Source organism: Zootoca vivipara, chromosome 3 (genome assembly GCF_963506605.1).
Source record: "Zootoca vivipara chromosome 3, rZooViv1.1, whole genome shotgun sequence".
Taxonomy (NCBI): Eukaryota; Metazoa; Chordata; class Lepidosauria; order Squamata; family Lacertidae; genus Zootoca; species Zootoca vivipara.
In genome coordinates this window covers 24,728,015-24,755,468 of record NC_083278.1, presented here as the reverse complement: position 1 = coordinate 24,755,468, position 27,454 = coordinate 24,728,015, and the positions used below count along the sequence as shown (strand labels likewise).

Sequence of the window (27,454 nt, the reverse complement as noted above, 5' to 3'; positions counted from 1 at the left end):
CTTATTCAGATATTCATTCTTCCATGAATAGTCCATCATGTTGGTTTCCTATTTTTGCTGTTAGTTCCACCAGTTCCACAAAGTCCATTAGTCTTTCTGATGTTCTTGATCCTCCTGTAAAATTGAGGCAGGGAATTCTAGATGAATCAAACAAAGCTTTCTTGAGCCATTTCCAAGTGCCCCTACTATGCAATGGTGCCCAGACTCATCCAGGGGGAAAAAAGACAAATAGGTAACTAATGATCCAGTGTGCCACTGCTCTCAAACAGAGCATATTTTGAGCTCTTTGGATTTCTCTAAGCGTGGTACTCTTTTTGGTACAAAACTAATGGATGGGCTAGACAGCAATGTCTGAAGTGGAGAGCTTGTGCTGGTTTTTTGTTTTGTTTTGTTGCTAAGGCAGGATATACCACCTCTTGGCCATATTCATAGTTCGGAAGACCAGGAGACACAATGGCTGCTTGCTGGCACTGAAATCCAACAGCCGTATGCTCTTCATCTTCAGCAGTTTCAGTCCAAGCATTCAGTATGACAAGCAACTTTCATGTATGAAGGTTTGCAAAGTTGTAATGGCACAGAGAAGTGTGATTGAGCGTGTTGAGACGGCACAAGTGTAGGTCAAAGACCACGTGACTATTTTCTAAACTGGCACACAGATTGAATAACATCCATTCCAAAATCATCCATGATCAGCTGGTATAGTTGCATCCAACAGCTAATCCACTGCTACTCTGAGACTTGTTCATTTGAATGGAAAGGAGATAACTATATTGGCTGATCCACTCCACAGAGTCCCATAATAAGAAATATATCACACATGCTATATTTTCCGGAAGGATGTAATCTCTGCAGCAGTGTAGGTACTAGACTGATAGTTTCACATTGCCAAGTGTTGCACGTTCTGGAATACAGGGTGTTGTAACATGGACTCAGCTTCCCTCTGCTGTTGAATAAAGGGTGTCAGTGAAGTCCTTGAGTATATTTGTCCAATGAGCAATAACATTGCCCATGTTTCACACTTCAGTTTATCTATTTTATATTTCTCTAGTCAGTTAGTTTTTACATTGTCTTCTCACTGCATTGTAGCATTACAAGTCCTGGCACATCTTGACTTCATCATCAACATCAACCGGTTCTAAACCACTTATATCTGGGATGTGGGGTGGGGTGGGAGAATACAGTCTCCCTATGAGGTGATACCCTATGCATAATAAGGCGATTCATAGTTGGCTGTGCATATATAACTATTGTTGGTTTGGCACAGCTTTTTGCAGGGAGAACGCTGGCTGAGCAATGTGCTGCTGGTTGTGAGCTCACCACTATGCAATTCACGCTGATACCATGTTGCATATTCATGATTGACGGTGAAGCAAACAACTGGTTAAAAACCACCGAGCATTTACAGTTGCAATGCTTTGTCATGGGAATCCTGACATCCTATGCTTCTTCCATATTTGATGCGCTGGCTCATCGGGAGCTGAAGATGACAGTGGATATACAACACTGCTTCTCACCCAGGAAATTTGGTAACCAAAGAAATATCACCATGTGTCGAAGACAGGACATAGAGACAGTGAGCAAATTTCCATGATTCAACTTCTACAGTGGTGGTACTCATTGCTGTGCCATGGCTGTGTGCTTTGCAGGCCAAGGACTTGCAGGCCAATGACTTGTGTGCTTTGCAGGCCAAGGCTTCGTGCTTCCACTGTTCAGGGAGGGCAGAAGCAAGGCAACAAAATGCAAAGGGAATGGCTGAGTCTCCAGTGACTACTATCAAGGGAATGCATTGGCAGGATAGACTAACCCCTGGGTTTTCAGTTTCCTTTCAGCTGCTTGCTTTCAGTGAACTGCATTATTATTCAGCCTGACTTCTTATATATGTGTTTCCCCGATATGACAGATTGTTCTCACACAAAAAAGACACCAAAGGCACCTCACGCAAAGGGGAAAGAAACTGCATTAGACCATATACTTAAAACCAAGACATTTGCGAAAATGTACACTTCTCTAGCCATCTAGCATTACCCAAATGAATTTCTCAGGCTTTTGTAGTCCAGAAGCTACAGCAGCTTTTCAATGAAAAGCCAGTTAATGAATATAGCTTCACCAAAAAAGATAGCATTCATGTGTAAGAAGAAAATGCATAACTCTGTAGCCTCCCAGCTGACAAAACGAGTCTTAATAGCTATGACAGGACAAAGATAATACTTCTCAAGAATGAATGAATTGGCTGGCGTTAAGACTCATATTGAATAGGTTACCGTATTTTGCTGGAAAATATTTCGGAAGAAACAACCAACATTTAACGCTGTCAGAATATGGATTCACTCACAAGTGCAAATCTTTCTTTCTTTCTTTTTTAAGCTGTAAAGATGAACTGCTGAGGCAGCTTGCTTAAATCAAGAGGCTGTAAGTATTTTCCTGGCTCACTGTTGCAAATATGAGAAGCACTCCCTTGGGAATTTACCTAAATTATCTATGGTTATTTAATGTTAGCTACTGACTTTTCCTTTATCAAAACTTTAGGAGCAATGGGCGTAAGCCCTGTACTGGTAAAGCATTACAAACCTATAGTTTTGTGTTGTGTAAAGGGCCCATAGACCTATCTGAAGCAGCCCTCACCTCCAGGCATGACATTTCACAGTGCCATGCACGTGCTATGAGCTACCACCTCCCAATTTTTAGTTTTGACTTACTGTAGATAAGCATAGCCAAGATCTACACACAGCTGGTCTGAGGGATTAAAGCAGGCATCCCCAAACTGCGGCCCTCCAGATGTTTTGGCCTACAACTCCCATGATCCCTAGCTAAAGGGACCAGTGGTTGGGGAAGATGGGAATTGTAGTCCAAAACATCTGGAGGGCCGAAGTTTGGGGATGCCTGGATTAAAGCCTCTCTCCCTCCTGTTAGCATTTGCACTTTATTTGTTAGAAAATGTATTTTACAAAGAATAAATTGTTAAAGGGGGAAAGAAAACATATGTAATGTAACAGCTGCAAAGCTTTTTGACTGGCCAGCTAAAGCAGGCGAGAGTAGCTGATGGGTCTCAAACCCTCAGTGAGTTAGGGACGTCCCCTACATGCAAAGAGATCCAGCAGATTGAGTGGACAAGACCAGTAGTGGGTCCAATGGTCAAGAAGGAAGTTTCTGCACATGCTGTAAAGCAAAGTGAGGGGCAGATGGGGCTTGTCACTCTGGGAAGGTAGCCCATTTAGGAGAAGGAAAACTCTGATCCTAAACCTCCACTGCCTATATTCAAGAGAAGAAAAGGCTAAGGAGGAAACCCTACACCATGGGTAGGCAAACTAAGGCCCAGGGGCCAGGTCCGGCCCAATCACCTTCTAAATCCAGCCCGCGGATGGTCCGGGAATCAGCGTGTTTTTACATGAGTAGAATGTGTCCTTTTTAAAAAAATGCATCTCTGGGTTATTTGCGGGGCATAGGAATTTGTTCTCCCCCCCCCCCTTCAAAATATAGTCCAGCCCCCCACAAGGTCTGAGGGACAGTGGACCAGCCCCCTGCTGAAAAAGTTTGCTGACCTCTGCCCTACATAAATCCGGCATGGAGTCCCAAGACAGTTGGATGGTGCCTTGTACGCCTCCTTCCGGCAACTCCTGCAGCCAAGCTGGTGCCAAATGTATTGCTTTCCTTTCTTTTGGACCACATCAGCAAGACCGGGGATCAAGGAGGTATTGTCGTCTGGGCAGTCCAGGACCTCCACACACTCCTTGAACCCCAGGGAGCTCACTTCAGTGCTGCTAACACAAGCGGCTTGCTTTCACCCCCGGAAGCACACTCCATTGTCTCTTGAGACAGATGCCAATATACAAATATAAATCATTCAGAAAGGTAGAGAACAATATGAGATACAGGCAGTCCCCTCTGTACATGAAGGTTACTGTAAGGGGGCGGAGTTACAGAGAACAGCCCCCCCATCATAAAGTCCAGCTCCTCAACCAGTCAGAGCTCCAGCAGCGGGTCCAGTGAAGGGCAGGATGAAGTGAGCAAGTCGGTACAGGGCTCCGGCAGCATCCAAAAGCCACGACTGCAGCCTGGAGCTCCTATACAGGAAATGGCCAGGGGTGGAGCATCGGACAGGCGCCCTTTTCCCCCCAATGCCTGATTTGAGGCATGCCAGCTCCCGTAGGAGCAAGGGGCGGTGCTTTGGGGTCCCCAAACTACTTTGCTGGGCGCGTAGCCGGAAAGCGCCATTGCGAGATTCTGATGAAGACTGAACAGTCATGTTTCCCCTATCTCTTGCACTGTAAATAAGTATGCACCAATAAAAGTCTTAAAGACACGACGGTGTGGAGCGCCGTTACTCGAGGGTAGCCACCAGCATCCCTGACAGTTACGTTCCAAGGTACCGCATGTGTTGGCGGAATCGCATATAAGTGAAAAAGTGAGGAAACGTCCCATCCCGCCTTTGCCCTGCTCTTTTAGTGATGTTTCAGTGGTATCCTTATGATGTTTCTGGGTCACTTCCAGGTTTGGCATGCTACACGTATACACGATTGTGCACATATCAAATGCGTGTGGGTTGCCTGTATATTGGCATATTGATTTATCAGGCAAAAAATGAAGAGAGAAAAGGAAAGGAAAGGAAAATAACAGTGAGATTTAAGGCACAAGCCCACAGCCAAGATCCACCAGTTACAGGGTTTTATGATTTGGTGGAAGCCTTGCTAGTGCTAATTCAGCACAAAAGGAACCAAATTTTCAAGCTCCAAACACCAGCTGCAAATAGTTGTGCACGAAAATTCAGGTGCCAAATTTTAAGTCTCCTTGCTGATCAATGACAGTGAGAGTGTTGTTTTGAGGTTTATATCCTCAGCACCTAAACACGTTGAGGATCACTAGTTTCAACAGTTGGTCTGACTTTTGAAAAAAAACAACTTAGGGCCACACCACGCCATTCACTTTTAGATGCACATCTGTTTTGAAATATCCATGTAAACCATTTTCTGTATTCTTATCAGGAAATCATGAATGGCTGTAGCTGTGCTGAGCATGCAATTCAATGGCAGATCTGGGTTTGCCTTTATGAGGCATCAAAAACTGCCCTAAGGACAGAGGTTAATAAATCATGAATGATGTGCAGAGTGTAAAAGTATTCGCTTTCAAAACATTTCTGATGAAACTGACAGACAGTGAATCTAGGGCAAACAATGGAGGGTGGTTTGGGTTGAATATATTGTATGTATATATATGTATATGTGTATATGTGTGTGTGTGTGTGAACCTACCACCAAAGAATGTCGTGACAATCAGTACAAACTATGACAACTATGATAACATAGTTTTCATATTAAGAAACAGTCAAATTCTGTAGATAATGGGGAGTAACCAAGAAAGGGGGACTAGTGGAACTTTGTCTTGCTTGCAGAATTATGCTTAGCATGTATCTGGTTGACCAACATCAGCAGAAAGGATGCTGAACTAGGCAGAATTAGGTCTAGCCAAGCATGGTAATTCTTACATTGTTGGGTTTTTTTTTAAAAAAAAAAACCACACACACAAAATTGTAATCCCAACATAATAATATCATAGAATAGATTAGCCGTAGAGTATCTTTACTAGCTATTGCATATTTGTCTTGAAAATAAATTTATGACATACCTTTCTTCTTTGATTTGTAGAAGAATCCAAAGAATTTTTTGAAAACGCCCTTTTTTTCCTGAAACAAAAATCAACATCCATTAAGGTTCTAAAATACTCTAGATCATCAATACAGTATAATCAGCAGTATGGAATAGCAATTTTACACACACACACACACAAACACACGGGCTTTAAATCCTAAGCTCCATAAGTGGAGCTTCACTTACAGGGAGATTTCTCATCTTCCCCTTCTCCTGAGAGTAACAAGTCTTTCTAGGCCAATATGGGGCTGAGGCAGGGGAGGGCTGCAACAGGAAGGGAGAATTTGCAGAAAGGCTCATTCCTGCTGGGAGCAACTGTTGTGGGCCCAGCTGTTGGCTGGAGAGGGTGCTTCTGTCTCCTCTTGTCGCACTGACTGCTGGGGACGTGCCTGTGGGGCACTCCAGCCAATTGGGAGCATGCGAGGGGCTGGGGAGGGAGAACCTCTTCCTTCTGGTCCACTCCCCTGATAAGGCCAGCAGTGCCATGACTTAGGCAGCCAGTCAGGCAGGCTGGATTTCCTATTCTCCTTCTTCCCACATTTCTCAAGGAGAGAAGGCGTGTGGAAAAGACCGTCTTAATCGTCTACTCATGATAAAATGTTCCTCAAGATGCCCCAATAGGGAGTACTGCTCCAACTGGTGGTTTCAGAGGAAGCAACATGCAGATGTTGAAGTCATTCTGACAGAAAAGAAAGGCTAGGGTGAGAGCAGCAAAAGACCTACACCCCAACATCTTAGTACTGGAATACTCTGGTGAAGTGCTCGAATATCCATTATTATTTCAGGGCATTCAAAAAACGATGAGATAATAGACGCCACCCAGAAAGGAAACTGCTCTCCTTTTATGAACCACAGTTGCGAGCCAAACTGTGAGATGCAGAAATGGACAATGAATGGGCAGCTGTGGGTTGGCTTCTTCAACACAAAACTTGTTCCGTCAGGCTCAGAGCTAAACTTTTTGACTACCAGTTCCAGAGATATGGCAAAGAGGCTCAGAAGTGTTTCTGTGGCCCTGCCAACTGCCAGGGTTACCATTTCTGTGGTTTACGAGCTGCCTAAAGCTGAGGAGGCATGCTGTTGCTGGACATTGCTATGGATTACACTGGTCATTGTATTCAGAGGCCAGGGAGGAATTCTCCTTCAGACTAACCGGGGCTCATCTGCAGGTTTTGCCTACTACTTCATCACAATCACCACAACTAGTTGGCAGAGAAGGCATTGAGTTGGAAAAGGCATTGGCTGCCTCCCACCCACCCCCCCACTTTGCTGTCATGGGGCATTCTCTTAAGGCGGCCTGTGGGGTGTTTTATGTCCAGATTCCAAACTCGGGGGCTGAAGGTCCTTAGCACTCCCTCCTAGTGATATTGTGGCCCACTCAGATGTGATGTGCCGTTGGAGACCCACCTTAAGCCTGGCCAACCCCATTCAACCACCAACCAGCAGTTAGGTGGCTGATTTCAGCATACTCAACGTCTACATCAAACCACCTGACATCTGTAACCAATTAATTCGATCATCTGAGGATGTTTTGGTGAGGAAGCTGGACATATTCTGCACTTTGTACGGAATCTGTTTAGAATTCCACACAGCTCAAGCCATGATAATCATTATCACGTGACAGAGTGAAACACACTAGGGAACAGTAGCCGTTCTCTCTCTATATGCCACAGTATTATGTAAGCTGTGCTGAAAATTGAAAGCTGAAAGCATGAGAATAGGAGGGGCATGGATGCATAGGTAGGTAGGTAGGTAGGTGATAGATAGATATGATAGATAATGATTGATAGATAGATAGATATGGGCTAGCAGTCATTCATAAGATACGGATTTTAAGTCCAACTTATTTAAATGTGATAAAAGGTGACAGATGGTACCACAGGGTAGAACAATCTAGCAATTCAAATCCCTATGAAATTTTAGTATATTTCATAGACACCAGCATAATTGCCGTAATAAATCCACTTTTGTAATATCTTAAACAAGGTGCACCTGGAGTTTAAAACTGGTAAGATTTATTATAACACTGAGGCATTCTCTGCTAGAAAATGACAAATTGCTAATGTATGCTTGTTATGTAATAGTTAGGCTCTGTTCTTCAAAGCCCAATGAATGGACTGATAAAAGGAAGTGAAGATTTGTTGAATGGGGGTACAAGAGACTGATTCAGCTTTGGCTGCGTGAGAGACATGACTTGTTTTGAATGTAGCAGCATTTAAAATATTGTGTGAGGCATCCTGAATTCCAAACAAACTACAGTAGTAACTTTTAAAATTAATGACATGTTTTGAGCTAAGCATGGAACATGGGGGATACAATCCAGTAATCCTTTGGTCATGTGTACCAGAACTCCTACCCTAAAATGTTTGGGAGCAGTGGACACACTGTATTTCAGAGTAAAAACACATTTATCCAACTTTTATCAACCTTTCCTTATGTAAAGTCATCAGATATAATAAATACAGTTCTAATCATTTTCCATAGTTATAAAGCAAAGTATTCAGATAAAGCCCTAGGCTGCAATCCTGTTACACACTGACTAAATTCCATTTCCCCCCTGCATACTTACACTACTAAGGCTGTTATGCTATACACCAGGCATAGGCAAACTCAGCCCTCCAGATGTTTTGGGACTACAACTCCCATCATCCCTAGCTAACAGGACCAGTGATCAGGGATCTGGAGGGCTGAGTTTGCCTTTGCCTGCTATATACATCTACATAGGCGCTGGAAACAAACTCTGTTGAATAGAGCTTCTTTCTGAGTAGATAAGCATAGGATTCTACTATAAATCCCACTGTTTGCAAAGTTGCAGCCCTGGACCAAAAATCTTAACACTGAGGATTCTCCCCAAGGCATCCCTGTTCGACAGCATTTAATACTTCTGGTTCGATCAATATCAATCCTATTTTCAAGGGAAGTTCTAAAATACTTCAAGCATAGCCACAAAACAGTATCAAAAAAGTAAGAAGAGATATTAACTTAAATATATTTTGTGAGCAATGCATAAGAAAGCCAATTATAAAATCAATACGTATTTGATTTTACAAAATTTCACTGGCGGAGAAAATACTTAATATACACTTTATTGGCAGTTTGGGCATTATTAATTAAAGAAAACTCTTTTGCTGGTAGTAGATTTCTAAATAAATCAATAGTACTAAACTATTACTATAAATCTTTGCATATATTAAAACCCATAGCTTGTTTAATCTAATGTTAGCAGTTAATACTTCGCAACTGTTTCCAGAGCAAATCTGTAATATATTTTACCAATACTCCCCACTGCCCTTCACTGTCTTTCAGCCAAGAATTCATGATTTTTCAACTTTAACAATGCGCTTTATTTTCTAAGTCTGACATTAACGTGGCGTGCTTAACTACACGGATATGTTGAAGTGATTCAATTTCAGCTGCATGAACCAGTATTCTCCCTTCCCTTCTTGCCTCTTAGTATACTAATTAGTGTTGTCTCACATGACCAAGGTGGAAAGAAATGAACTGGATCCCAAATTCCCATGATCAAAACTCTGTTCAGGGATGCTGCTACTAGAGGCAATTTTCACCAAACTCTCCTTCCCCCTGCAGCCCCATGAAACTGTTCAGGAGAGGGTTGAAAAAACAGTGTGAGAGATGATATGGGAGGCCACAATAGAAGTGGAAAATTGAAGGACCACTCAGGCCCCATAGGCGCCAACTCCTAGGGCCGTGGGGGCTTCAGGCCCCACAATAAAATATTTGAGGGGGTCGGACCCCCACAAAGATGATGGGTATTCCCATTCAAATGGTGTGGATGCACTGCATCATGTGATCAGTTATGTGGGGTGGGGGTTACCTGCCCCCCATATTTTATTTAAGTTGGCACCCCTGTCAGGCCCCAAGCCAAGTGCAGTATAAACAGTGGTACCTTGGGTTAAGAACTTAATTCGTTCTGGAGGTCCGTTCTTAACCTGAAACTGTTCTTAACCTAAGGTACCACTTTAGCTAATGGGGCCTCCCACTGCCACTGCGCTGCCACCACGCAATTTCTGTTCTTAACCTGAGGTACTATTTCTGGGGTAGTGGAGTTTGTAACCTGAAGCGACTGTAACCCGAGGTACCACTGTAATGCAGAGAAAGTCAGGGGCTTGGGTAAATGGGAATACAGTGGTGCCTCGCTAGACAAATTTAATTCGTTCTGTGAGTCAATTCGTTTGCGAAAAATTCGTCTGGCGAATCCCATAGGAATGCATTGATTTTTTTTGATTTTTTTGCCCATAGGAACGCATTAATTGAATTTCAATGCATTCCTATGGGAAACCGCGATTCGCTAGATGAATTTTTCACAAAACGAATTCGTCTTGCGAGGCAACCTCCGCTCGAAAAATCGCTTCGTTAAGCAAAAATTCGTCTTACGGGGCATTCGTCTAGCGAGGAACCACTGTACTGAGCTCATTTCAGATCAGTGTAAGGAAGCTGTGCTCCTAAGCAATTTCTATCCCAAGTGCTTCCCCTAAGTCCACATAAGTATTACAAATGACCAGACCACACTATAAGCACTTTCCTGTCTTGTTATTATCTGAGACTGAATAGATGAGGAAAATATATATTTTATATAAAGGGCTCCATCATTTCTGTAGGGTGTAGGGGAGACATGAAAGGTGGTCTTGTACCTCCTGAATTGATAAACTAATTCACAGGAGCAAATGCTTGTTATGAAGGAAGAAGGGCAACTCCATTTCCCCTACTCAGTACTTCAGCTCTTGCTGTTTCATAGTTTTTATATATTGAAATATTTGGGTATTTAAAACAGACCTTTTTCTCAGGTTCCACGTCTTGATAATATTCTTCAGCCTATATGATAACAATCAAAAGCAATCATTAACCCTTCATTCCACTGTTATCTAAACATACAACTAAAATGTACAACTTTGCTAAACTCTACAATATATACCAGATTATAAAAAGGGAAGAATGGTATAAAGAGGTGTGGGGTACAGCTATTAACGATAAATTAACATGTGACATTAAGGTAAGACACGGAATATGCAGGAGAAATGATTCTGAGGAGGTATGGAGGGTGTTTGTAGAATTTGCACAGTGGAACCTCGGTCTATGCCTACCTACGTTTACGAACACCTCCGTTTACAAACGCCGCGAACCTGGAAGTGTTTACATCCGGGTTCCGCGGCGTCGGATGCACAGACGCGATCTGCGCAGCTTGCACATGCGCAGAAGCACTCTATCGGCACTTTGCGCATGCGCAGAAGCGTGCCTTCGGCAAGCGAATGCCTCGGCGAGTGAATGCCTTCGCGGAATGGATTGCATTCGCAAACCGAGGTACCACTGTACTGTTAAAACAGAAAGGGGTCAAACCATCGCAAGAGGTGTTGAAATTTTGGGCGGTTGGATAGTTACAATGGAATGGTCTCTGTGGTGGGGTGCACATTCTTATTCTTACCAGTATTTATTTATGATCATTAGCTTGTCAAAATAAAATAATTTTTTTAAAAATATATACAAAAACTGTGAGTATAAATGTTTATTTTAATACAGATTCTTTTTATGAACAAGCTTCTTAGCTACATCTGGAAAAATACTACTTTTTAAAGTACTTTAATAATCGAAAGGTAACAGAGAATGAAGCAAAATTCTCAAAAAGTAAGTTATGCATATGCTTAAAATGGAACCGCTATGATAGTGAAAGAGAAGGTTTGTTTCTGGAAGGTTATATCCAGAAATCTCTAGATATAAGTAAGCTTTCTTAGAGGCATTTGCATGGCCACATTTGAAACATTAAAACAGCATTAGACTGTCACCGCCCCCCCCCTCCCCAATCCAGCAGGTCTCTTACCATCTCAAATTCAGTTTCAAATTAACTGGAAAGTGTATTATAACAAAATAGGGCTCTTACCCTATTTGCCCTCTAACCATCTGAATGGTATGCTAGCAATGCTTATGGTGGGGGCATCATGGCCTGACAGTCACTTAAAATTAAGCAAAGGCTTAATGTTTGTGTTTACACATTGTGTTTACAAACATTTGTGTTTACAGCTAGTAAAGGACTCCAACAAAACCTAAATGTGGTTGCAGCCTGTCATAATGAGAATGGACATTATATCTTGGGAACTTTACACAATTTTGAGTGACAGCAACAGGAGCTCAGCCATTCCAGCTATATATGTACTAAGTGGTGGAGAAGTTTAATCTGATTATTAAAGTTGCATAGAGTAGAATTCCCTTATTTCATCGGCTTACTATAAACCTTGAAATGAAAGTATACGAAAGTTTTTATTGTCTATGTTAGATAATACAACTGTGCCTCTTAACAAAAGTATTGATCTCAGCAGGTCTGAACTAATGCAGTTTCCGGTGCTATACTAACCCATCTCAAATGCCACATTATGAATGGCTTTGGGTGTTAAGAAGTTAATTTGTTTGACTGATGTAAAAACTGGCAAGGAACACCCCAGGATCAAGATTCCATTTTGACTGTATAAAAAAGTTCTCAAATACTGCAAAAACAAAACTAACCTCTTTTTCTGTATTCCAATTTGCATAAAGGTCTTCATCATGGACAACCTCAGCAGGAGCCTGGAGTATGATGCATTCCAATAAAGATTTGCATGAACACAAGGAAAGAAAACAAAAATGCTCTTATGTCATTTTATCACAAATCCGGGGGGGGGGGAATCAAGCAATCGACTTGTTTCCCGTTTCCCCACTCTTGAAAACAAACTGCAGTTATGCCTCACGGAAAGCTTGCCATCCTAAATTGGCATTACAATATTAACCCTCAGAGTCTGCGACTGGTCTTCACTGTCAGGGGTCCTTTACCTTTATGTGACAGTCTGGGAAATGGGTAAAGTCCTCTCAAACAGTAAAGTGAACCTAAGGTCCCGTTTTTGCAAATAGTAAATGAGGTGGTAAACTTCTAACTAGACTGCTTCGCTTCAGAGTACAGGTGAGAGTTCACAACTGAATGCTTCTTCTGCCCTGGCCACAGTGAGTCAGCAGGGCTTTGGATGAGATGGTGGCTCTACAAAGGCATCTTCTACCACCTGCTCTGTAATGGTACATTGGCTTTCAATAAGTAGATCAAAACTTGACCTAAGGAGGGCTTCACCAGTGGCATCATAAAACTTGCATTTCCTTTTACAAAAAGAGTAGAAGGACTGAGTATATGTGGAAGCAAAATAAAAATAAAAAATCCTTCCAATAGCACCTTAGAGTTTAAACAAAATAAAAAAATCCTTCCAGTTTTAACTACGGCAGACCAACACGGCTACCTACCTGTAACTGAGTATATGTGGGTTGGGGAGCAAGTATACATTTATGCAGCAGGGATGTTAAATATCTTTTGAATAGAATTCTACTTCCTTCCCTCTTGATGCACACACAAGTAACAAGTGCCATTCCCCAGTTTTGTTAAAAGGAAGGAATGACTTTTAAGGTAAAGGTAAAAGGTAAAGGACCCCTGGACGGTTAAGTACAAAGGCGACTATGGGATGCAGTGTTCATCTCACTTTTCAGGCCGAGGGAGCCGGCGTTTGTCCACAGACAACTTTCCAGGTCATTCCGGCGCAGTGGGGCACCGTGAAGGAAACAAGAGCTCATGGAAACACCATCTACCTTCCTGCTGCAGCAGTACCTATTTATCTACTTGTACTGGTATGTTTGAACTGCTTGGCAGAAGCTGGGACAGAGCAACGGGAATTCACCCCGTTGTGCGGATTCGAACTGCCAACCTTCTGATCAGCAAGCCCAAGAGGCTCAGTGGTTTAGACCACAGTGCCACCCACATCCCTCACTGACTTTAAAACCAGTATATCCACAGTGCAGATCTGTTCCGAGAAAGACAGTGAGTGAAGGGGGAAATACAGAAAGAGAAAAAAGGGACAGAAACATTTCTTTATTTTAAAATTAAAACTTCGCCCAACATTTCAGGTTGGGGCTAAAGGTGCATCCAGAATCTGGAAAGACTGAAAACAAATGGTTTAACAGAACAGGAAATAATGGTCTACTTTTGGCAGAAAACAAAAACACACATTCAAATATCCAGAACTACAATCTAGCCAAATTTGAGCAATTCTGTCCCACCAATTGCAATAAGCTTTAAGTATGCACGTAAGATTTCCATTGAAATTAACAGCTGAAATCTAATAGCTGAAATGTAAAGGGCACTTCTGCATATTACCAGGCCTATTCTATTCTTCCTCTTTCCTACTGCAGCCCCGTGCTCTACCCAAGACCCAACACTAGGTGCTGGAGGACCCCTGAGAGATGAATTCAACATGGTAGATGGGGAAGCAGCCAGAAGGTAAAATTGCAGTCACCATCCTTTTGTGTATGCAGAACTGCTTTCTGCCCTTACACAGGGCAGACTGCATCCATCCTAGTCAATGGGATTTAAATGCACTGAAATTTGCTGGATTGTGGCCAATCAAGCATGCCCAATATTTGTTTCCATGCACAGGCAGATGGAAGAGAGGGGTGTGTGTTATAATCAATTCATTCAGAAAGAAGACATGTACTTTAAATCTACCTGGTCAACAGGTATTTCCACTTGCACATTGTTATCTTCTTGTATTTGCTGAGCCTCTTTAATTTCTTGTGGGGGTGTACGAGCTTTATAGACCCCGCGTCCTGAAAATAAACAGGATTAAAATATATCTGTATTAATCACTATCTACCCCACAGTGTGAAAACTACCAGCATAAATAAATTATAACAATATTTAGGCATAGCTAAAAAGCAATTACTTCTTTAAGGGCAATGTTTGTATACAATAAATATTTTCGAACAACTGCAGTCTGATAAATTTCATCATTTTGAAATGTTTTATTTCTGTATTAAGTAATAATAAAAAGGAGGCAGAAGATGATACGGTACGAAGTTGCAAGAGTCATGTTATAAATAACAGAGACATTAACGGTTACTAAATATTGAGCTTTTATCTAGTAAAAGAATATGGAAATTATGCTGTAATTGTAAATTTAAAAACATTAAGAACATTGAAAAAGACCAGCAATGTCTGCAAATATGCATTGGTTTGCAACTCCTTCTTAATAAGCTTTTTTTTTTAAGGCTTAGTTTCTCTCTGGTGCACATGTTACACTGAATACAAGTATTTTGGCTCAAGTGACTATGTACATTTTACAATTGGGGAAAGATACACATTAATATGTAAACCAGGACATCAATACCGAATCTGCCTGCATTTAACTATGGAGTCTTAGGTACCAGATACAATATTTTGTGTTACCATCATCAGATGTCAGTTGCTTATAAGCCTCAGCGTCACGACTTGCCTTCTTGGGTTGTGCATAATAAACTGAAGACCTATCTCCTGCTCCTCGTTTTGATGGTGGTGTGGCAGGCTGCATGCCGGCTGCCCGTTTTGATCGTTCTGTGGAAGGAGGCTGAAGGAAACACACTCAATAAACATCCAAAGAACACCTATTCCTTTAGATCTGCAGCAAACGACTACTCTAACAACATTGTTAAAAGATTCAGAAACTAATACAGTTCAGTATTCATGGGCAGCAAAGTATCTCATGCTGCCTCTGGTTATATGAGCTATTCCGGAAGGCAAATGCCCTTTCCCCAACACTCTGTTTTCCTTTTGGGTCGGGGGCTTGATTCAATAGGTACTCAGCTTCCAGCAACATTGCATAGATCCTGGAACCTACTGAGCATAAGTCCTTCTTGAGTTGCTTGGTTCCGTTTTTCTTTCTTTTATAAACTAACATTTTATGGGACACAATGGACTAATCTGGAAGCTGCTAGGTGAAAATTCATAGCTTTGCAGCTGAAGGAGACATTGTACTTCAGTGTTTGAAACTCCCATTGTTCTAGGCGCGTTTTGCGGCAAGGAATTTCATTAGCGCAAGCAGTTTTCTGAGCTCTGGACACAGTACTGTGCCTAAGATTTCAGGTTAAAAAGGAAAGGAGGACCTTTTTCTGCCTCCCCACTTCTAGCCTCTCTCTGAAGACCGGAGAAGAGACCCTCTTAAGAATATTAGGGAGGGAGGCAAGGGAAGAATGACTTTGTTTTTTTGTGCAGTCTTCAGATGAGGACTACACCATGTGAAAAATGAATATGAGATTTTAGCTGCAGTTCATTCCTTTTCAGGTTTGTATTCTTGTTATTTTTTAAAAAAACAGACATTCCGTTGTTATGCCCATAACCTAGATTTAAGGTGCCATTTAGCTCCTAGCTTTCATATCTCAGTTTCTAACACTGCTTCAGACAAAGCACAGTTGTTATACATACCTACTGCAATAATCTCAGTACTGTACTGTACATTTTAAAATTATCAATCAGTCAATAAACCTTTTTTTTTGTATGCTGCCTATCCATGCTCAAGGCGGCTTACAACACATTTAACAAATGCATAATGACAAACATAACAAAAGTAGACATAAACAATTCAAAACATCAAAAAGTACACAAAGGTTGTACGAGATACCAAAGTTGTATGAGATAGCAAAGAAAAGTAGCTTTTCAACGGCCAAGTGAAAGGGGTATTCAGCAAGCCTACATGAAGGAAGTGCCAGCCTATTCTGAAAACCAATCTCTCTCTCTAGCCATAACAAAGTAGAAGGCGAATCAGAAGACATTTGGCTGTTTTCCCAAGTGAATCTCATCATTTGAGTGGGAGCCTACATACTTCATCATACACCACACATTTAATCTGAGGATTTATTAAAATGGAAGACTGGCTAACATTTGAACTCTAGCACAGCCTCTTCATGATCTTGACTGATGAAAGGGAATGTTTCACATTTATTTTGAGATACAGCCCTGTCCCTGGAATTACTACCAGTAATCTGAAATATCAGCTCAGAAGCAAACATTATTCTCTGGACTTTACGTATCTGGCATAATGCATTAAACTGCTGGGTTTTATTGGTTAAGTTCCTATGATATGATATAGCTCTCTTCCCCAACTAACTGAAACGGAGACTTCTCCTAATGTTATTTTTTTCACCTGCTACAGTTTCTCTTTAGTACTTATGTTATGTATGTATATGTGTTTTTGTACAAACAAACACACACATATACTGAGAGAGGCAGGCAAGTGTTCAAATTAGGTCTAGTATTTAATGCAGGCATCCCCAAACTTTGGCACTCCAGATGTTTTGGACTACAATTCCCATCTTCCCCGACCACTGGTCCTGTTAGCTAGGGATCATGGGAGTTGTAGGCCAAAACATCTGGAGGGCCGCAGTTTATAGTATAATAATAATAATAATAATAATAATAATAATAATAATAATAATAATAATAATTTATTATTTATACCCCGCCCATCTGGCTGGGCCTCCCCAGCCACACTGGGCGGCTTCCAACAGAAAAATAGAACACGGTAATCTATTAAACATTAAAAGCCTCCCTGAACAGGGCTGCCTTCAGAGGTTTTCTAAAAGTCTGGTAGTTGTTTTCCTTTTTGACATCTGTTCCACAGGGCAGGTGCCACCACCGAGTTTGGGGGTGCCTGATTTAATGTAAAAATGTATGCATTCAATAAATCAACAAAAGTGTTAAAATATATGCAAGCACCACAATTTGCATTTTTATTACAGGTTTTAATATCAACAGGGATATTTTGCAGCATCAGAAGGCATGTAAACAAATTATTCCCTGTTGCTGTTTCCTAAAGCGTTTTTTTTAAACTACAGTTTTATTACTCTTCCACTAGTTTCATGACGCTAATACCTATTACAAAACTGAAATAAGCAGGTAAACAAATTAGATTTCAATTCGCAAAGACAATGGGCTGCATTTAAGTTACCCTCTTCCCAACCTCACAGGCATACAATTAGACGAATGCATGAGAGCCCAATACCACTTTATGCATTACAATCCTAAGCATGGAGTCGCAGAGTGAGTCTATAACAGATTCACTGCCTGTGAGCTGAATGATATCTGTCTCTTACATATGCCTGGGATTTGCCTAGGCTTGGCTACCTGCACTGGCATGAGGGAGGGTACAGTTGTATCAGTGCTGTAGCACATAATACATCACACCATGCGGAGAGAGAAAATTAAAGGGCCCCCTGATACCCAATATAAATCACCACCATCTTTATTACATAGTTTGGAAATTCTTCTCATGACTCAACTTCCAAGACAGAAGATAAATTTACTTGTAAGAGCTCTTTTGCATTAAACACACACACACACAACCTTAACACATTTATTGTGGCATGAACTACGACCGACATATTCTGCAGCATGAGCTACAGCCTGCTTTATCCATGGCAAAAAAACTGATGAAGATCTCTATCATTTTCACGATCTGTGACAATGTGGGCCACATTCCAAAGGTGAGCAGGGTGAAACAAAATGAAACCTTGAAAAAAGAAAAATGCACACACAGAGAGCGCATTTGCAGGTCTCTCCCCACTATAGCACATGTCTCCTGGTGGCTACAAAGATCCCTCTGCCAGAGGAATCCCCCCCCCCCATGCACTATTTCCCTCCACTCTCATTCTAGTGCTTATCTCTCTTATCTTAGTGCTGTGCTGGGGTGCTTAGTGCTAAGATCAGAGATAACATTATTACTTTGCCAGCACTTTAGGGGCTTGTTTTCAATCTAATGATTAAAACATGGTAGATGCACCAAATGATCCATTAGTCATGGCAAGCTGACTAATGGTAAAAGCCATAAAACAACAAAAAAAGCCATAAAATCACATGGGATGATTAATAGGTGGGTGAGGCTCTGGGACAGGCCTGGCAGAGCAGATTGAAGGATGCGGCTGGCTGGATTAGGCCTGCAGGCCAGAAGTTCCTCACTGCTGCTCCGAATTTAATTACTGATACATAACTTTTAAAGCCTAATATGTTACTATCCATCTTAAGCCCATATGATAAGAGGGCTATATATCTGAACATATAAACAAGCAAACAAGTTGTAATTCTTTACTTCCTTTCCAAGAAAATGATGGACAACACAAAGTGTTATATTGCTACATTATGTTACTATTTTCGTTAAATGTTGCTTTTTGGTGAAAAGCAGTATACTGTACAAATGTGAAAATAAAATGTGAAAACAAGCAAATATTGGGTGAGAAGACCTACAACTGGCCTTCCTTTCAGTCAATAAAAACCTATCTTGATAAGGATGTCTTTTATAGGACAAATAAGGTTTCACATGCAAGTCTGACCCAATCAACCAAGCAAACCTACCGGTATATATCAAGTCAGAATTTTAAATTTTAATATTGTATTTTAATCTGTATTTTAATTAATTGTTTTCTTTTCTTTTATGTCTTATTGTAATTTTATTGGTGTTAGCCGCCCTGAGCCCGGTTTTGACTGGAGAGGGCGGGGTATAAATAAAAATAATTTTTTTATTATTATTATTATTATTATTATTATTATTATTATTATTTGTAAATAAGCTCCACTGAGTTTAGCAGGGCTTGTTCCAAGGTATGTGGATACAGGATTGCAACTACAGACTGTTTAGTCATAGCATTTTCAGAATGAGGTGGGTGTTTTTGTTTTGGTGGCTGTGAAAACATATCCCAAATAGAAGACTAATGGCAATTATACAGGTGTATGATTGACTGCTAAGGGTTGATCGCTGGCTAGTGCCTTTATGACATCACTAGAGCCAAATACCCTCATCACTCTGAAGGCACTTTAAAAGTGAGGCTTTTGAACGCCAGGCAATACGAATCTCCACAAAAGGCAAATGTGATTAACTTTGCAGAGAGCTTTAGGCATGCCTCCTGCTACACAGAAGCTAAAGACCAGGCACTCCTTAAGTATTCACTGCACAGTTAAGTTACAGTCCAATGGTATCCAGGTCTACTCAGAAGTAAGTTTGGGTTTTACGGGGCTTCCTCCCATTTAAGGGGCAGTCTGGACTTTGGCATTGGAGAAAAGCAGATTTCCCTTAACAGCTGTACAGGCAGGCAGAAATTCAACAGGTTAAGCCTCTTCTGGTATAGAAATGCAATTACGGTAGGGCAAAGCTTTACCATGACTGCCCCCTCTCTAATTTTGTGTGACACCCTGCCTCCAAGAGCCCCCTTTTTGTGACATATATTTTGTGACTGGAGCCCACAGCACTCTCTCAAAACTCAGAATGTGCTTGCTGGTCCAAAAAGTTGGAAACCCCATAGTCTAGTGGCTAGGCATGATTAGGACTCAGAAAAAAATACCTCGTGCAAACTCAGTTCAACCCGAAACTTGGTGGCTTTAGGCAAGCCACATTCTTTAATGAAAGTTGCTTCTTTTTACTGTTTGCCATCTCACATTAAAAACATTTCTTCTTCATGTTTTACTTCTTCTTATTACAGATAATTCCAAACTCAGGTAATTCTGATAACTATAAGATTCACCCACATGGGGGGGGGGAATGGCCCAAAGCCTATAATAATATAAAGAACAAGACTATAGTGTTCGAACACAATTGAAGGTATTTTTTAAGAGATGTTTTTCCTTCTTATTTGCGTATTAGCTATTAAAAGGAGACAATTTTGAAATAAAGTATTATTGTTTTACAAAGAAATTTTGCAGGGAAACAGACTGTGATAAACATATTGCAAATCACACATTACAAGGGAAATGAAACAACAAGGTGGGGGGAGACAGACCCCCCACTCACACGCCAGTGTCCCTTTTCTGGCCGCTCTGCCCCTGTCCCTTTTCCGGCCACTTCCGGGTTGCGGTGATGTGCACTTGAACGGTTGCACACATATTAGACATTGCTAATGCTCTGGTCCATGGGGTCACAAAGAGTCGAACATGACTAAACGACTAAACAACGACGGCCATAGCTGCCAAGTTATCCCTTTTTTACAGGGATTTTCCCTTATGCTGAATAGGCTTCCTCGCGAGAAAAGGGAAAACTTGGCAGCTATGACGACGGCAATGGATAGGATTCAAAGAGCTACCATATTTTTCAGTCTATAAGACGCCCCATGTATAAGACACCCCCTTTTTTGAGGGACTCCAATTTAAGAAAATGGGGGGAAGATACTATCCATGTATAAGACGAGCCCAGATTTTGAACATTATTTAAAAGTAAAAAAACATAGTCTTATACACAGAAAAGTACGGTACTTTAACCACACTTAACAGTTTAAGCATGCCCTAGGATTTTTGATTCCACATACACACACACACACCCCTTTGAAGATGAGATCTCTGCCATATCACAATCTGCTGTTCAAAGCTACCTCTGTAATTAACGCAGTTGGCACTGTGGCCAGGGAGCCAGGAGACAATATCTCCTTCACAGCACAGACTGTGCCGTGCAGTTCATTGGATCCCAACTACAGTATCGTATTTCACATACATTGTCCAAGCAGAACTCCATGTAGACTGCAGAGCCTTGCAAATCCTTGAAGTTGTGCCAGGGATTGAAATCCATTTGGATTTGCCCAACTTGAATTCACCTGAAATTTGTCCGTTCGACAGTGAACAGCTGTTGATGCAGCATTTTTAAATGTGAGGAGAGGAGAGCATTATCCAGATCTAACTGGATTGCAATCAGAATGTTTAAAAGCCATTATAAATAATCTTACCTTTTTCGAAGGGGGCATTTCTAGAGGTCGAGGTGTGTTAGAATAATACCTAAAAATATAAAGTGTAATTTACTTAACGTGAATATTTATAAGTAAAGGTCAATGTTCTTTTTGTTTTTTTAATTTTAATAAACTTTATTGGAATTCAAATTAAAATACATTCACATAAACACACACACACTCATGAAACAATAATATAAATAATATAGAAATAATAACATACAAAATCATATATAATGAAATAATAATAATAATGAAAATATAACATAAAAATTAATCTCATACAACATCCAACTTAAATCAAACTTAAATAATAATACTCGTAAACCTAAAAAATTACAAGTAAAAACAAAAACGAAAATCCTACATTCAAATACTCATTCAAACCTAAAAATATAATAATCATAATACTCAAAATACATTCCAGCTATAATCCCCTTTATTTATTCCCCTATATCTCCTCCTCTCCTAATAGACTTCCACTCATCTCTCTCTCAGGTTCGTTAAATACTATATTCCGGTACTGCTTCCCCTTATTCCTACAAATATATATCCTAAAATTCTCAAATATAATCATGCCTTTCCATTCATAAGCATGGCTGAAAATAGTAAGGCTGCAGTTAGCATAACTGTGCAACTCGGCCCCTTTGTAGCTTTCTACAAAGTTCAGAGCTTATGCACAAAAGTTGCACCCACAAAAAACAAAACAAACAAGGAACAAAACAAAAACACACTGGGCATAAGTCAGAGAACAAAAAAAACTGGGTAACCATTATTTAAGTAGAGAGTGAGAGAATGTGAATAACTTTTACAAAGAAGGATCTAAGTCAAGGCCTATATCAAGATAAAGGTAAAGGTAAAGGGACCCCTGACCATTAGGTCCAGTCGTGACCGACTCTGGGGTTGCGTGCTCATCTCGCATTAAGGAGGCTTAATAAAAGTGTGGGCAGAGCTCCAAGAAGTCAGTCACCTGTTGTCTCTCAGCTAAAGGAATCTGATAGATAGATAGAGAGTGACTGGGGCAAAAAAGGGAAAAAAGCATTCTAACAAGATGGTCTGACTGACCTTCAGGAATGGACCTTCGGGATTTAGCTCTTGAGCTGAATCAGAGCAAATGGAAATACATTAACGAAAGCTCTATATGACAAGTATTTCCTGAAAACTAGCTGCCCTCAACCATAACCTCATAAACAAAGAGATGAAGGCATTTAGGTTGGGGAACAAACACTAAGAATATCTGTTTTATTTTACACACGCCTAATTGGATCAGTATGAAAGGTGGAAACAAAACCTGAACCACAGACCAAGGAAACTCTCCCAGCGTTGTGGGAGAGTTATTGACATATCATGCAAGGACATCTAATCGCTTCGAAACCAGCTTCAGACACAGAAAGTCAACTGTGGTGAGATAACAAACATTACTGGTGGAATAAATAAGGGTTTGGGGGATGGAATAAAGACAATGGAAAAATATTTGGCCATCTGATCTAATCCAAGTCAATATGGCTGGATAACAGTTGCTCAGGGGCAAAAAAAACAAAGAAGAGATCACACTAGGGGCCAGCTAGATGTGCTGAACCAAAGGTGGACTGTTCCAGATGCTCTGCTTAAGCCATGTTGGTACTCAAGACGACCCCATCCTTAATTGGTAGTAAGCTGTAGCATGGAGCTCATACACAGCTTGCTTTGATCTCCACTAATTGGCCTGGTTGGATGATACCCTTATCTGTGGGCCTGGGAGGTTGGGCACAGAGAGGAGAAACATTGACAATGTTTGGACATTTACCACCTGTGCTCCCGTGTGACAAATGCTATTCCATTGTATAATGAATGTGTGCATCTTAGCTTGGGTGCGGACAGTCCATCACTTGCTGTGGAGTCCGTCCCACAGGTGCTCTTCAATAAAAGCACTAGAAGTGGCCGCACTGGCATTTTAGACATTTTCCTTGGTTCTTCTGTGAAATCCGAACTCCTGTCAGCCCTCTGGCTCTGCAGGGCGCAACACTATAGACACTATGGCATAGAGGCTTCCAGAACATGCCTTCAGTGTGCCTGCAAAGGATGCTGGCCAGGTTGAAACAAGCCCACAAATCTCTTGCACATTTCTGTTGACTTAGGTCAGGCATCCCCACACTCAGCCCTCCAGCTGTTTTGGGACTACAACTCCCACCATCCCTAGCTAACAGGACCAGTTGTCAGGGATGAGGGGAAGTGTAGTCCCAAAACATCTGGAGGGCCGAGTTTGGGGGTGCCTGACTTAGCTGGTACTTTCCTAAGCAGAGGTTGAATGGCCATCTGTTATGGATGCTTTAGTTGAGATTACTGCACTGCAGCGGGTTGGACTCGACGACCCTTGGGGTCCCCCTGCCAACCGTTCTTTGAATCCTATGTTCTTCAAGCAAGTTCACTCAGAGAGGCCAGGCCAGAGCAGTGAACACAAGAGTTGTGCTATGCTTTCAACACATCCAGCTCCCTTCCTGCGTCCTGTCAGAGGAAGTACTTTCAATTTAAGTACTCTGCGGGCCCGTCTGGAATGGATTAATCCACTTTCTTTTACTTTTAATGGGAAAGTTCGCTTCAGGTTAAGTACGCTTCAGGTTAAGTACGGACTTCCAGAACCAATTAAGTACTTAACCTGAGGTACCACTGTACTAACCCCAGCAAAAGGGGGGGGGTTGGGGGGAGGGTTGACGGGAGGTATAAAGTCAGTTCTTAATATCCCAGCAATGTAACATCAATTAAGTTAAATCATTAATACTGTGCTCACCGCCGGATATCTTCTTGAACTCTAGAGTGCTGCCAGTATGGCAAAGGCTGAAATTTTTCTTTGCCGCATGCAACGTAAAAATGGTTATGTTCTAGCTCATCAGACCCATGTACAGACTGGCCATTTAATGTAAACAGTCTGTAAGAAATGCATATTGAAAAAGTAAGTATCTTATACCTATCAAAGAATACAGTCCCTCCAGTGTGCATAATTATCAGCTCCACTAGCAGTTTGTTTCATTATAATTTTGGAAAAACCAAGAAAATTAGTTCCATTTTTCCAAAGCAATATTCAAAGACCACAAAGGCGTAGCCAAGGGGGAGGCAGGGAAAGGCAGCTTTCCCTCCTATATCAATACAAATAAATAAAAATACATAACTGAGGTTATGCCCCCCCAAACAAGAGGCCTGCCCTCCCTAATAATAATAATAATATTTATTTATTATTTATTTATACCCTGCCCATCCAGCTGGGTTTCCCCAGCCACTCTGGTAGGCTTCCAACAGATTAAAAGCAGAATAAAACATCAAACATTTGGAAACATTAAAACTTTCCAAAACAGGGCTGCCTTCAGATGTCTTCTAAAAGTCAGGTAGTTGTTTATTTCCTTGACATCTGATGGGAGGGCGCCACTACCGAGAAGGCCATCTGCCTAACAAAAGGCTTGCCCCCCCCCCCCGCCAACAAAAATCTTGGCTACACTCGTGAGTGAAGACTACACCTGTATTTTAATATTTTGTTGGAAGCCGCCCAGAGTGGCTCGGGGAACCTAGCCAGATGGGCAGGGTATAAATAATAATATATTATTATTATTATTATTATTATTATTATTATTATTATTATTACACTGGCCCAGTGCAGACACAATGCTGGCCAACCAAACAACTATAGAAAGCCCACAAGTAGGGCATGTGGGCAATCTCTCTCTCTTGCTGTTGCTCCTCAGGAGTTGGCATTCAGATACTTGCTGTCTTGCTTCAATAGCTAGTAGCCACTATAAATGTGACCCAGCTGCTTTTAAGGTAATCTAAGGCTGTGTATACAATCCCATCTACTCTGCATCTGGTGTACTCCCACCACTGTCTTCAGAAGTTGTGTACATAGCCACATTAAGCACTGCTTACCTATGGATACCCCCAGAGCGTGAAGATACTTTTTCATTTATCAATCCAAGGACACCATTCCAACTTTTCAGCGTGAACTTGGGGAGGAGAATTTTCACAGGCGGTATCAACATGTCTCCGTTTGTGAAAACACTATCAAAAAGACATATGAACAAGCTATTTTAAGTAAGGAAACATCTGGGAAAAAATATTGTATTTAGAAAATTACTTTGATAAGAATATGTTTCATTAGGAATCCAGCTAGTTACACTTCAGAGACAAACTTCAAATCTCAACCTCTCCGACAAAACATTTTAACTCATCAGATAGTATTGTATATTTTCACCCACTTCCATCTGACATGATAGGGGAAAGAAAAGTGAAATACGTTCAGTTGGAGAACCCAAGGAAGATACAGCCTTTGAAAATTCAATTACTTTCTCCTATACCGACAAAAGATGTCCTCAACAATTCCCAGAGGAAATAAACCACAATCCTTTTAAAGAGATAATAGAATCAATTGATTTCTTCAGTGAAGCTCGCATTAGAAAATGGCTCTTCCTCTACCTGCAAAGATCCATGGAACCACTTTGAGACTAAAGCTGTAATCTTAAGTATACTGACCTGGAAGTTAAGTATAAATGAAATCAATGGGACTTACTTCTGAGTAAACATGATTAGGAACTGGGCTGCAAAAGCTTTGAAAAGAAGCAAAAGTTTGGATAAATCACAGACAGACACTACGTCAGTTGAAGTACCTATATATTTTTGGAGAATGGCTATTCCAAGTCTCCACTCCTCTATTTTCCCCTGCTTAGTGTGTCTGTGTAGTGCAGCATCATTTCTCCTACAGTAATAGTGTAATCAAACGAAGAGCCAACACACACAATACAGCAACAAGATTTGCTGAAAGGATTTTTCTTAACACTGCTGTTAATTTCCTTAAAGCATGTTACTACAAAAGGGCAACAACAAAAGGAGTAGCGGTTCTACTCTCTCATATGAAAAGCTAAACAACACATCTGATATATAAGGCTGGGTTAACTATGACTACAATAGTATAAGCAGTGCTAAAGATCCAGCTCTGTATACTTGACCCCAACCTGCTTTCACATATCCTGCTTTAGCATCACAGAGTGTATCAATAAAACTACAGTACATTATGGCAGTGGTTCTCAAACTTTCCCCCACAGATCACTTCACTGCTGAGGGTCTTGGTGGACCACTTAATTATATGCTGTTGTAGCAATTGTAACATGTTGTGCTAGATGCTGCCTGATTTTTAATTGTATCTTTTCAGACACAGTCACCGGATGAAGCTCTTCTTTAAGTCTGTCAAGTGCTATGGTTCATTACTTTTGGGGTGAGAGACTGGCTCAGAGGTGTTCTTCCGGGTCTACAGTATTCCCATTACATCTGACCCTGCTCCCCAAATCTTTTTATGCATAAACTGCCTTTTCTTGATGGAAACTAAGAGAGCTGCAGAGCTCAAGCTTTTAAGATGCTGCTAACCATTTAGCTGGCTAATTTGGCTTCTAATAGAGTGTTTCATATTTTCTTCTAACTTGTTACCCCCTGGCCTAAAGGCTGCAGAGAGATAAGACAGAAAATGAGAAGGTTCACTCTGGGGCAGCAAAGATCACAATCCGGCTAGTTAGCAGTATATTTGAGGATTTGATATTATAGATCTCTGCTTCATTCCAACGATGCTTCCCTATTACACCAAAGAACAGTACTGCACGATTTTCTAAGCTAATAATTTATTGCAATTATATTCCACCTTTTCCTTTAAAGAAATTAAGGCAGCATAAATGCCCCTGCCTCTCCCATTTTATCCTATTTACTCAATCCACTGAAGTTAATGGACATGATGGTTTTACTCTGGTACTATTGTGCCACCACCACTCATTTTTGAATCCGTGTACACATAAATTTGCCCAGAATTATCCTGTAGTTTCTAGTGGAAAAACTGCGTATTGGTGCTCTTTCTCCCAAGCCACCTTCAAGGCAACTTGAACATGGTCACATTGAAACCTGGGTCTGTGCATTTGAGCTTTCCTTTCCTTACGAATTTCCAGGGGTGGAAACTGTGCGGGGAAACAGGCAATTCCATAAGGTGAAGACATCATCCACTCACGTGGCTTCAATACACATCAAGCCATGCTTATGTGCACAGCAACAGGCAAACCGAACTTGAAACACACGCAGAGAAAGCAACCTCGCTGTATTTTAAGTCACTAATGTGTGCACAGACTTAAGTTCATTAATTTCAATGAGTCTACTCTTGAGTAATGGTAAAGGTAGCGACTTAGTTGAATACAAGTTCCCAAACGTCAAAAGTAACAGGACCTCAACAGATATTTACTTCACATTACAAGAACTGTTATTGTGTGTGTGGTTACAAGTGCATTTTTATC

At 41.0% G+C, this 27,454-nt stretch overlaps 1 protein-coding gene across 5 annotated transcripts in view; it reads right to left on the bottom strand.

The window, feature by feature from the left end:
• Window positions 1-27,454, bottom strand: part of DCDC2C (doublecortin domain containing 2C) — a 58,949-nt gene that overhangs the window by 24,179 nt on the left and 7,316 nt on the right. For 2 of the 5 annotated variants that reach the window (XM_035109896.2, XM_060272474.1), the window contains exons 4-11: window positions 25,059-25,190; window positions 23,935-24,072; window positions 21,168-21,216; window positions 14,884-15,040; window positions 14,164-14,264; window positions 12,153-12,212; window positions 10,434-10,472; window positions 5,620-5,677 (exon numbers count right to left, since the gene is read on the bottom strand). In XM_035109896.2, the coding sequence (XP_034965787.1) occupies window positions 5,620-5,677; window positions 10,434-10,472; window positions 12,153-12,212; window positions 14,164-14,264; window positions 14,884-15,040; window positions 21,168-21,216; window positions 23,935-24,072; window positions 25,059-25,190 (734 nt within the window). The remainder of the gene's footprint in view (window positions 1-5,619; window positions 5,678-10,433; window positions 10,473-12,152; window positions 12,213-14,163; window positions 14,265-14,883; window positions 15,041-21,167; window positions 21,217-23,934; window positions 24,073-25,058; window positions 25,191-27,454) is intronic. The other 3 variants (XM_060272473.1, XM_035109895.2, XM_035109898.2) reach the window with 2 other exon arrangements.